Source organism: Sphaeramia orbicularis, chromosome 12 (genome assembly GCF_902148855.1).
Source record: "Sphaeramia orbicularis chromosome 12, fSphaOr1.1, whole genome shotgun sequence".
Taxonomy (NCBI): Eukaryota; Metazoa; Chordata; class Actinopteri; order Kurtiformes; family Apogonidae; genus Sphaeramia; species Sphaeramia orbicularis.
Window position 1 is genome coordinate 50,808,091 of NC_043968.1, and position 13,370 is coordinate 50,821,460.

At 38.0% G+C, this 13,370-nt stretch overlaps 1 protein-coding gene across 4 annotated transcripts in view; it reads right to left on the reverse strand.

Annotated features, from left to right (window-relative positions):
* jak2a (Janus kinase 2a) overlaps positions 1-13,370 on the reverse strand; it is a 42,742-nt gene that overhangs the window by 18,346 nt on the left and 11,026 nt on the right. For all 4 annotated transcript variants that reach the window (XM_030149208.1, XM_030149205.1, XM_030149206.1 and 1 more), the window contains exons 2-4: positions 5,963-6,251; positions 2,160-2,283; positions 1,926-2,046 (exon numbers count right to left, since the gene is read on the reverse strand). In XM_030149208.1, coding sequence (XP_030005068.1) covers positions 1,926-2,046; positions 2,160-2,283; positions 5,963-6,227 — 510 coding nt within the window. In that variant the 5' untranslated portion in view covers positions 6,228-6,251. The remainder of the gene's footprint in view (positions 1-1,925; positions 2,047-2,159; positions 2,284-5,962; positions 6,252-13,370) is intronic.

Here is a 13,370-nt window from a genome sequence, read left to right on the forward strand (position 1 = left end):
TTTTTAACATTAACTAATTGTCTTGAATGAAAAAAGCATAATGCAACAGATTTTCCAGATACAATTTTTATTAATTTTTTTTTAAGGAATGTCCTTTGCAGCGGACAGGATGTTTTTTCTAATTAAAGCTGGGAAACTCTTGTCCCTTACGGAGGACAAAAATACATTGATGGGTCTCAGGGGGATATACAATTTACATAATTGAGTGACTAATTCAGTGGTTCCCAACCTTTTTTGGCTCGTCACCCCATTTTAACATCACAGATTTCTGGTGACCCCAGCCATTCCAAACAGAGACTTTTTTTTTTTAATAAAATTAATTTGTTTTTGATTTTGTAATAGTTTGCTATACTATGTTGCTAATAAACATTACTTTTAGACAACATTTAGACTATATAACACATATTATCATGGACGAAGGCAGAAAAGCCAGGTTGAGATTACTGCACAAAGCAGGAATTTGATTTTCCTTGGTCAGGATATGTACAGTCAGTCCAGCTTGGATTTACAAGGCTGACAATTAATACTGAACAAACAAGAACTCAAACTATGAATTATGAAAGAACTGCAGCATCTGAAACCAACCACAATGAACATCTGAAACATAAACAGTACCACAGGGCTTCAGTTTCAGCTTCACAGTTTGTCATGTCTTTTATGTATTGTGATTGTCTCTCAACTCACCAAATATTTTTATTAGAAAGTTTTCATTTTTATCAATTACTAGAAATTTCAGGCGACCCCATTTGAATTCCAGGCGACCCCACATGGGATCCCGACCCCAAGGTTGAAAAACACTGGACTAACTCCTTCCAAACACTTAAAAGACATGATAATCCTATTTTGGCTCTAAAATGAAAACGTGCCACTGGTAAAACCCTTATAACTCACATGTTTCATATTGTGGCGCAATTCCAACCTATCATCTATAATTTATAATATATCACACACAACACATCTATCTAAACATGTCCATGAGCTTAGTGTGTTCTTTACAAAGTATATACTTGGCTCATAGTAGGGCTCTGTGTCATGCAAAAATGTTCAATATCATCACCTGTCCTGATAACTCATTATTCTGCCATGTTTCCATTAAAAGCAGTTTTACAACATAAAAAATAAACCTCTTTACCACAACTTGTATTTATCGGTTGACATAATATGTAAAAAATTTATAGAAAGCCATACATCTGTACTACTTCCACTGACAATTGAGAAGATTCATTCCTTATGTTCTTAAATTTGGTATTCCTGAGACTTTCACGGTTCAAACGGCAAGACATTTTTGGATACTTGATGGTATCTAAGCAATTTAGTCAATTCAATAAGGATATCAAAGTTCCGTACCCAGTCCTTTAACCCATAAAGACCCAAACATTCACTGGTGACCAAAACCATCTACTGATCTAAAATGTTTTATATCTGCTGATCCACAATTCCTATCAATACATGTAGATAATTGGTGTAAAATACAGTTTGTCATCTTTTCATGGTCATCAGATAGGACCCATTTGGATGTTCAGAGGCTCTGTAGTTACCATGGAAACACCGTCAACTTCTACAACATAGATTCACCAGTAAAACCCATGGAGTTCGATCAATGACAGTGGATGAACACATTGGTTTTATATTCAGTTATTAATATATTTGCTGAAAAAGTCACTTTATCTTCCATTTCTGATACAAAGTTTTGATATAATAACCTTTGAATTTACTGAGTTTTCATGAACATCCAAATTAAATGTAGGAAAATACACCATTTACAGTGAAAAATGCAAAATGCAGAGGATAATATTATAATAAATGGTGATAAATTGCTTAAGAAAGGATAGAGAGAAAATTCCATTTGGGAACTACCAGAAAAGTAACACTGGGTCTTTATGGGTTAAGGTGATAAAACTTTAAACCTCAAACTAACAACTAACCTGAAAAAACTGGTACACCATGACACAGTCATCCATCACAGGGGTCTCCATCCCCTTGGACACACCGCAGCGATGTGCATAGAAAGAATTACCGCTGTTATACCAGCCAGGAAAATAGAACCTGAGCAAAAGAGAGGACATGAGCTTAATTAAAGAACACATGAATGGAAGGAGAAATCTAAGCATCAATTAGCTTTGGCAAAATCTGGAACATGCAAAAAGTATGCTGTGTACCTAATTCTGAAGTGCAAGATCTCATTGGCCGACTGGTGAACTTTGAAGATGTGATTCGGAGGAAACCACGTCCGGTCACTTTCCCTCATCAGGCTGAATAAACTGCAGTAAACCGGAGCAATCCCTGCAACAAGAAAGAACTCTTTTAACCAGCTTAGTTTCAAGTTATGTGTCAGTGTTACCATTGAGTTAGTAGTTGAGTTATACATTTGGACAGATTTCACTTTGTATGCAGGCATGTACTCCGTGGAGCATCTGAAATGTAGAGCAACATTTTACATATTTCAAATACATGTTCAGAAAGACTACTAGAATTGAGAATGACTACCCGCTTAGGGTTAGCTTTAGGGTTAGAGTTAGCATTATGGTTAGGGAGATCTTGGCTTAAAATGACATGCAATCAAATGGTATTTAATAACACGTTGAAAATGCATAGGTATAACACGTCAAATGCCATAAGAACTGACGTGACATACAACAGGATTCCATGAGATCAGTGTCCTCTATGACTCTGGATATAATGTGTTGTAGATTTAGATGGTGTAATTAAAATCACACTATACTTTGACCATGTACTAATACTTCAGACTCTGTCACCACCTTCAAACTTATTCATTCATCAGGCTTACTCAGTTCCATAGGTTCACTTTCAGTTTTACGTATCTATGTGTTTTACGTATGTGTATGTGAGTCATTTTAATTGTGTCTTATTTCAACAGTTTTATACAGTGACCTTGGGCATCCTGACAGGTGCCTATAAATAAAATGTATTAATATTTTTCTTATTTATCCATCTGAAAGCCCAGTGAACATATATGAACCCACTGTTGCCTTGACTTGAATGTGGCTGAATGAAGGTGGTCCTCATCAGATATGTTCTCTGTGTCAGAGGTGGTCCATCAGACCCTCTGTCGTACATGTTCTTCCTCCAGTAAATGAAGACTGGGAGTCAAATACTTCCTTCCACCTGGGGTCAAGTGTAACATCACATGTAGCACTAAGCACAAAGCCCACATACACTCCACACCATTATACACAATGTGTGTGTGTGTGTGTGTGTGTGTGTGTGTGTGTGTGTGTGTGTGTGTGTGTGTGTGTGTGTGTGTGTGTGTAAAGTTGCCTCTGCATGCATTCAGGGTGTGTTCAATACACACTGACCCTGGCACAAGGAAATAAAAAGGGAGAAGAAAAGAAAAAAAGAAAGAGAGAATGACTAACTGCTAGTGTAGGTCAATATTTACACATAGTCACAAATCTGCACAGGGTGTGAAATATGAGGATGTGATTATAGATAAAAAATGTCTAATATTGTTTCAGCTTATACTCTTTGTTTAGAGTAGTTGGGCAATACATCAAACTCTGGCAGATGCTCTTGTCATTCATCACTCCCGTTCCACCTTTTTGCACTCTTCTTTATCTGAACAGTTGACCCTTAATACTTAATATATCATGTTTTTGCATGCTTGGTTTGGAAAATGTATTACACCGGATGCCCTTCCCGAGGCAACCCTCCCCATTTATCCGATCTTGGGTCACTAGAAACCAGAACTAGAACTAACCTAAAACTGGAACTAGTGACTAAATTATCATCTCTAGAGCATGTAACTATTGATTCACTGAATTTATAGAACAATCTGGATATATCACACAGCTGTTTTTTTTTTTTTAGACACACAGACACACAATGAGCATGAATGTTGGCAGGACCGACAACTTCCTACATTTATACTTTGACAATCAGACACAATTACGCAGGCCATGATACAATTGACTTTTCTTCAGTTCTGTGTTATTTATTTAACCCAGTAAAACAAATGTGCCTAATAATGGGATGTTCAGTATAGGAAGACTGTCTATGCTCCTTTATCATCCCCAGTTCCCCATCAAGATGACACAGAGAATAGAGAATGATTGAGATTAATTGGTAGCTTAGTATTTTTATTTACCACCATCCCCCTACTCTGTACTTGAAAACCAAGTAACAGCGGTAAAGTAAGTCAGCCAAGAGGATCATTCGTAGGCAAAAAGTGGGATCACGCAACCGGAAATATTTACGAGAGTGACAAAACAGTGCAGAGACGAGACCCAAGTGTAAAGAGGAAGTATGTACAACCACAACAGGGGAAGTCAAGTCAGAGTACTCATAAGGGTGATCAAAAGCAAGTTTCACAATGTTATTACCTAAACGTATCGATCAATAATGTAAGTTAGAGTGCAGACTAAATGTGTACTTACAACTGAGTAGTTACCTCAGTAATAGTACTTCAATAGAGATAATAACATACTCTATGTAGTTTTATTCAGAGGTTCTTAATTCAGCTGGTTTTGCCTGCAGGTTTTCTATTTTATTTTATGTATGTAAAAAGTCCATGACCATCAGGTGATATGGTAGAGTGAATATATTTGAGTGCACATTAAAATGCCTCAGACATGACTATTACTGAAATGTGTTTAACCAATAAAGAGAGATCAGTAGAATAATACAGATACAGGCTGAATCTTGAGTAAAATGACAAGAGAAGAAGCAGGAAGTAGAAAAGAAGAAGATAAAGAGAGAGTAGGAGAGGGTCAGAGAGAGAGAGAGAGAACGCTAAGAGGGGTTGTTTCTTATCGTCGCAGGAAGGACTGCGGCAACACAGTATGGTAAAGAGAGATAGAGCTGAGGTGACAAGGCAAACAGTTCCTTTACATGTCAACATATGTCAAATTAGCTAGAGAGACCAAATGAAAGACTTAGCTGACCTCTGCAGTACTATCCCCAAATAGAAGCTTTTAAATGCTAGCAGCACAGCATAAAGCAGCTAGAAAGTAGAGGAAATTAAAGTTGGATTGAATTTATCCAGGAAGAGGCATGGTAATGTAAGAAAATGCATTCCAGTGGATTGAGATCTGATAACCGTGAGGGCCACAGGAAACGTCTTTAGCCTCATCTCCTCCCCACTCTTTTTCTGATTTACTGAGGTTAAAATTTAAAAAGATTTTTTTTTCTTTATTAGTATAAGTTTTAATCAAAAACAGTAAACGTGCCTGCATATGTAAAATAAAAACAAACCAACTCTGAGCACGGTAGTGTACAAGTAAGTCAAATAAAGGAAATATGTAAAGACCAAATGAATAGGTAAAACAAAAAAAGGTAAATAACTCACACTGAAAGAAAATAATAATAACGCCCCAGGTTGATGAAGAGTTGAATTATTTTATGAAAGATTTCCATTTATAGAGTGTAGCAGAGCTGCCTTTCACTGAAAATCTGATCTTTTTAAAAATAAGAAAAGACAAAATATTCTTAAGCTAACGATGACACTTAAAAACAATCATAAGTTTAAAAAAAAAAAAAAAAAAAAAAAGCATCTTCATTTTCACCATATTCATTCTTCCCAAATGATAAAGGCACTAACTTGGGATCAACTGGCAAAAGAAGATAAGGTGCAGGTCACAGTGATCCCTAGATACATATACCCTGAAATGCTTAAATTTGACAGGGATGCTGGACTGTTAAATATATCATTGCAAGCCAAAAAATGAGAACAAATTGGACACAAACTAAAACAAGAAAAGCACTCGGAGAGTGCAGACCTCCGCCAAGACAGATCTGTGCCCCCCCGATCACCACCAAAATTTTATCATTTCTTCCTTGTGCCAGTATCAACATTTCCTGAAAATTTCATGAAAATCCATCCATAACTTTTTGAGTTATCCTGCTAACAAACAAACACGCAAACACACAAAGCAAAGCGACCACAATACCTCCTGGCGGAGGTAACAAACTGATAAACTTGTTATGTAATCCTTTCATGACCCACCACATGCTTTTGCTGCACTGATGCACAGTTCCTCTGCGACATACTCTCCAGGTGGAAACGTGAGTGCACTTTGTGATCCACCATTGTCTCCACCTCCTCCTCCTCCATTCTTCCCCAGGCAGTAAAGGTGGACGGTTAAGCAGGGGGCAGCAGTGTCCTTGGTGTCAAGACCAGTGGCTGGATCAGGGTTTGGGGGGAGGCCGTTTTGATTTGCTGATGGACAGGAGGCAGAAAAGTCCATGTCTGTCAGCAGAATGCAGGCCATGTGCTGCTAATGCCAAACATCCACCTGTCAAAGAAGAGACAAATGAGACAGAGGACCAGGTAAGAAAAGGAGTAGGTTCAAGATATACATTTTGACAATATATTTTTACTAAAACGAGACATTTAGCAGGGGTTTTTCTAGGCTCCACTGGGAACCACCTACATCAATGACACATGGAGAGAGTCATGTAGTTCATTCTGATGCTCTCCATATTAATTTTGCATTCATTTGGCTTAAGCGGTACCCAAAATGGCTTGGTTGCTGTGCTTCAGTCTTAACAGATTACTGGGGATGCCAGGGAGGTTCACCTGAAAAGGAGCATACTTTAGATGTTGTTAATGTCATCTATTAGTAGACAAAGTATTGCACTGACACCAACCAAATGCCTGATGTTCCAGTGCCTGAATCAGATGCTTTACACTGCATCCCATGTAGTGTAAACTAACAGCAGATGAAAAGAACTTATTAGAGTCAGGTAATTTAGACAATAGTGCAATTTTTTTCATTTTTATCTCTGTATACCATCATAGTGTCATCATCCAACTCAATTTCGTTTGATGTACTTTGTACTGTCAAATGACAATAAAGGCAATTTTAATTCTAATTCTAGTGAATATGAGATGAAGCAGTAAAGATTTGACTGAAGAGGCTAAAAAGTAATCAGACTACTGACTGACAAGTAGCTTCAAGTCCTACTGTGGCTTGTTCCCTGGTTATTCTAGGATAAATGAAGAACATAAAAGGTCTGGAGTCCATTCCAGATGCTGAATGTGTATTTTGTAGCTGTTTGGTAGAATTCTCACTATGAGGCCCAAAGAGTTGCCAATGCAAGCTGAAGGAAGTCATCATTCAGCGGAAAAATCCCATTATAAATCCATCAGAGTGATGGTGAAAACTAAAGGAGTGGAAAAATCAACAATTTGATACATTCTCAAAAAAAAGACTCCATTGAGCTCAGCAAAACCAAAAGGCCTGGAGGAACAGGGAAGATAATTGAAGTGGATGATCGCTGAATTCTTTTGTTGGTGAAGAAAAGCCCAACACCTATCCAAGTCCAAAACTCACTTGAAGAGGTAGGAGAGTAGTTATTCAAGCCTACAACTGAGAGATGCATTCATAGATCTAAATACAGAGGGTTAATTAACAACAAGGTGCAAAGCACTGGTAGAATTTGCCAGAAAGCTTGCCAAGTTCTGGAAAACGCTTCTCTGGACAGATGAAACCAAAACTAACTTTTTACCAGAATGACAGCAAGACAAAAGTACAGAGGAGGAACAACTCAAAGCACTACATCATGTGTCCAACATGGTGGACAGTGTTACAGCACAGGTATGTATGTCTGCCACATGAACTGACTCACTGGTGTTTATTGATAATGTGATGCTGACAAATAACAGGATGAATTTTGTGGTATTCCAGTAGTCATTAGCTCCAGAGAATTTTAAAAATAATTCATCAACTTATGAACCTGTGAAAATGGAGGGATAACATTTAAAATGGTTATAATTCCTACATGGTTAATGCAATTTTTGCTCAACCCCTTGACTTGAAGTTGACAGTCCTCACTTCAACCATATGTTGATTGTTTCATTTCACATCCACTGTGGTGGTGTGCAGAGGTAAAATAGTAAAGCTTGTGTCACTGTCCAAATACTTATGAAGTTGACAGTAAATGTTGCTGATTATTTATCTCAAGGCTGCAGAGCTGTGACCTTACTGGGCAGTTGTAGTCTCTAAATAATGTTGAAGAAAGCACATGCTGCCACACATGTGCCTTTGCTGCTGATGCACCCAGTCACATTCCAGTTTGAAAAATCTCCCGTTGCCTTTAACAATTGTCATTTTTTTGTTCTAGTGTACATGCCTATAAATAGCACAAATCTGACATTAGCTTCTGATGTGATCTTTTGCTTGAATCTCATGCTCTTTGTTTTATGTATTAGATTTACTAGATTTATTGAATTTCCTGTACTTTACGCTGGTTTCTTCTTCTTTCCACTGATTATTTTTTCTTGCAGCAAAAATTTCATGTTTTCCTCCAGACATACCAAGTTTCCTGGTCTAACTGTATCTTATTCATAACAGCTAATGCTATTCAATTCAGTTAAAATAGCTACTTGTCCCTGGGGGGGGATTCAACCTATGAACAGCATTACAACAATGATAACATGATAATAACAAAAACTGCTGATAACAATGTCTGGAAACTAACTCAGGTTGTGACACATTGAGAAGAACAATTACAAACTAAAGTAATGTGGAATAAGTGTTACTGTTTCCAAGACACAGATGCAGACTAACTCTTCTGAAACTTGTCTTTTCACTGCTGGTTTGTTTTGGTTGTTGACTGAATAAACAGGTATGAAAGAAGAAAAGTAGTTTATTACCTCCGCCAAGGAGGTTATGTTTTTGCCAGGGTTTGTTTGTTTGTCTGTCTGTCTGTTTGTCTATCCGTTAGTGTGCAACATAACTCAAAAAGTTATGGACAGATTTTGATGAAATTTTCAGGGTTTGTTGGAAATGGGATAAGGAAGAAATGATTAAATTTTGGTGGTGACCGGGGGGGGGGGGGGGGGGGGGGGGCAGACCACAAAATTTCATCAAAATCTGTCCATAACTTTTTGAGTTATGTTGCACACTAATGGACAGACAAACAGACAGACAGACAAACAAACAAACCCTGGCAAAAACATAACCTCCTTGGCATGGGGGGGCCCACGGGGGGGGCCACTGCTCAGCCTTGGTGGAGGTCTGCGCTCTCCGAGTGCTTTTCTAGTTTGTCTATGCTTTACCACTAAAAACCCATCTCAACTCATTCCACAATACGTGACAGATCTATTCTGTATGTAAGCCTATTTATTTTGGTTACTAAAGGTTACTGACTATAAAAATATAGCTATTTCTTATTGCTGCCTGTCACTAAGAGTCCAATTTCCTTGCCTCCTACATAGAGCTTTACATAACACAGAGTTGTCTCCAACATCACTGTCTTTTTTTTCTAACGTAGAGAAATATTAACTAGGTAGTAAATGTTGTTGTTTGTTATTTATAAAAATACTTGAGCACATCTAGATACTAGCTTAAAAAAATCTTACCACTTCCTTATCTAACCAGGTCTGAAGTGTGTTTCCCCCAGTCTCAAAAAAAAAAAAAAAACTAAACACAGTTACATATAGATATTTAAGACATGGTGTCAAACAAAATTGCTTTCATGTATTTCTTATTGAGGTGGGTATTGAGCAACTTCCTCACATCCCTTCCTGTTCATCACTGTAGTCAAAGTGACAGTTAACTAAGTGGTTGCTATCAAAGTTACACCCAACTACAATGATAAACTACACTTCAGAATCTACACACTTCAGAATGTCAACACAGCATCAATGCTTTGTGTTTCCTGCTGGTGCTGAACGGTCAAACAAAGGGTGGTACTATCAGCTGATAAGAGTCAAGAACCATGAAGAGGAAGTGCAAAAGTCTGAACATGCTCAAAGCAAAAACAAACACTACTGGCGGAGGAATTACAAACAACAACAAACAACAGATGATACTACACTAAAAATAGTGCCATATGGAATCAAACTATTTTCTGAACTGATATATTACAGCAAGACTTGTATTATATCCATCTTAGTGGCTGGAGTCAAATACCATTTACAGTCTCCATTTAAAATGAATTTAAACTGCATTAAAAGTAAAACAGATTCCTTTTTATATAGTAGTTTTAAGTCAGTCTACTCTGATGTTAATTTTCTCAAATGTTTGATACAGTTACAATGACCTTTGTGAGTATTTTGGGGCTTAAAAGCCCTTAAAAGCTGTAAGTGAGGATTATACAAGACTACTGATATCTGGCAAACAGAAGTTCAGTATAAGTACGGCTCTCTTGACATTTTGTCAGTGTTTTAACGCACCCAAAATGCTTATCGGTCACAGGGTTAACCAGTTCTTGGCTCTGTCTTATCTGGATTATGGTTAGAATTAGGTTTGAGCTATCAACTCTGCCACATTTTGACCTTTACAACTGCTCGGCTTCACTGCTGATCACTGAACCCATCTCCTCTGGATATTTTGCAATTATGAATAAATTGCCCTTAAAATGCTCTATAGTTCTAATACATAATACAGTCAGGTACTTAACAGAAATAGAATACTGTAGACTATACTATATAATGACAAGGTGCATCAGTTTGACCAAATATATTGACTTTAATTAGGATTACTGGCACAGACATCCAACTTTAAACAATATTCAGTGTAACCAATGCAATCTGTAGGTAAAATTCTTCATCTCTATTTCTTTTTTGTGCTGAGATAAAGTACAATGAAGTTAAATGAACATACAAAGGAAGTAAACAGAGAAAACTCCCCTTATTGCACAGAGGTACAGAATAAATCTAAAAGAACAGCCAAAACTCTGAATAGAATAGAATAGAATAGAATAGAATAGAATAGAATAGAATAGAATAGAATAGAATAGAATAGGTGTTATTTCACTACACCAGTTGCAATGAAATTGCTGGCAACAAAATTGCAACGAGCTATCCTTCAGCTCAGTGCATAGTGAAGAACAACAGTGCAAAGTTAACATTACATCACTTTCCCTGTGAGGGAATATGGAGCTGTCACCATGCATGATGCATAATGGTGCAAAGTCACACTTGACATTTTAGCTACACTATATTGCCAAAAGTATTTGCTCACCTGCCTTGACTCGCATATGAATTTAAGTGACATCCCATTCCTAGTCTATGGGGTTCAATATGACGTCGGTCCACCCTTTGCAGCTATAACAGCTTCAACTCTTCTGGGAAGGCTGTCCACAAGGTTTAGGAGTGTGTTCATGGGAATTTTGGACCATTCTTCCAGAAGTGCATTTGTGAGATCACACACTGATGTTGGACAGAAGGCCTGGCTCTCAGTCTCCGCTCTAATTCATCCCAAAGGTGTTCTATGGGGTTGAGGTCAGGACTCTGTGCAGGCCAGTCAAGTTCATCCACACCAGACGCTGTCATCCATGTCTTTATGGACCTTGCTTTGTGCACTGGTGCACAGTCATGTTGGAAGAGGAAGGGGCCAGCTCCAAACTGTTCCCACAAAGTTGGGAGCATGGAATTGTCCAAAATGTCTTGGTATGCTGAAGTATTCACAGTTCCTTTCACTGGAACTAAGGGGCCAAGCCCAGCTCCTGAAAAACAACCCCACACCATAATCCCCCCTCCACCAAACTTTACACTTGGCACAATGCGGTCCCACAAGTATCGTTCTCCTGGTGACCGCCAAAACCAGACCCGTCCATCAGACTGCCAGATGGAGAAGCACGATTGGTCACTCCAGAGAACGCGCCTCCACTGCTCTAGAGTCCAGTGGCGGCATGCTTTACACCACTGCATCCGGTGCTTTGCATTGCACTTGGTGATGTATGACTTGGATGCAGCTGCTCGGCCATGGAAACCCATTGCATGAAGCTCTCTGCGCACTGTACTTGAGCTAATCTGAAGGCCACATGAAGTTTGGAGGTCTGTAGCAATTGACTCTGCAGAAGGTTGGCGACCTCTTCGCACTATGCGCCTCAGCATCCGCTGACCCCACTCCATCAGTTTACGTGGCCTACCACTTCGTGGCTGAGTTGCTGTTGTTCCCAAACACTTCCACTTTCTTATAATACAGCTGACAGTTGACTGTGGAATATTTAGGAGCGAGGAAATTTCACGACTGGATTTGCTGCACAGGTGGCATCCTATCACAGTTCCACACTGGAATTCACTGAGCTCCTGAGAGCGACCCATTCTTTCACAAATGTTTGTAAAAGCAGTCTGCGTGCCTAGGTGCTTGATTTTATACACCTGTGGCCATGGAAGTGATTGGAACACCTGATTCTGATTATTTGGATGGGTGAGCCAATACTTTTGGTAATATAGTGTATGTTGAACGCCTCACACAGTCAACATTATTTCATAGCATTAAAATGTTCATCATTTCTAACCAAATTCTGAAATCAAATCCCAATGAAACCTTCCAATTAGAGCTGCAAGTTGTCCAATTTAACAAAAACCTCTAGATAAGAGAAATCCTGGAGTCTTTCCACAGTCCACTCTGCATCTAAAAGGCCTTCTTCTGTTGTACAAGTTCCTCAACCAAATCAACAGAAGTCGGTCACTAGACTTGTAATTCAGATTTAGTTTATCTTTATAGAATATTTTTTTCTAGTGTGGTAAAAGAGTTCATTTACTTATTCACTTAAGGCAAAACAGTAAAAATTCTACAGAAGAAAAAGAGTCCAGGTAGTGGTATATACATACTAATGTTAGGACAATAATTGTAGTCATCACAATGGCATCAGCGGCCTCATATCTTTTAAACAGCCAGGCTCATCATGCCACAAAATACAGCTATATTTCATACTTCTCATCTCACAGCTTATACAAAGAAAGGTTTCCTGTCAGTGCTGAAGACTACTACAGTTTGTCCAAGCTGACTGTGAAAAGCAGAAATTGCTAGTTTGTGTCACTTTCAGTCCCCTTCACACAGTAAATCCTAAAGCCAAAAGTAATGTCTTCAGTCCAAACCTCTAACCTACGCACTTCCCTCTAGCATCTACAGTTAAAACTGGGAATAGTAAATGTGTCTATTAAGGGAACATATTCTGACACACAACGCAGGCTGTTCTTTTCATTCATTTATTTTCTCTTCTTGTGTTTTTTTCTTGCTCCTAAGCCTGAGGAGATCAGGTTGTACTATACTGATAAAAATAAGAAATAAACAAAAATTGTTAAAAAAAAAAAAAAAAAATGGTAATAGAGAATGTGTGGCATTTTCCATGAACAATTTACTTAAATAATTAATCAGTGATCACTACATATTGATTATTTAATTCTGATTTTGTCTGGAATTAATCTTGAATATAGTAACAAGAGATTTACATCATTTTCGCTCTGAGTCATAAGTATTTGTGTTTTTACAAGCTACCCCATTTCTCATGAATTAGACTAAAGTGTGGCATGTGTTGACAATCTCTTAAATGCTACTAAAGATAATCCCTTTTTCCTATGGTTTGAAACAAATTAAGTTGGTAGAAATATAGTGAGTATAAAAAGCTGGACAGTTTTAAAGTTATTGATCTTTCTGTCTAAGGTAACCTTTACT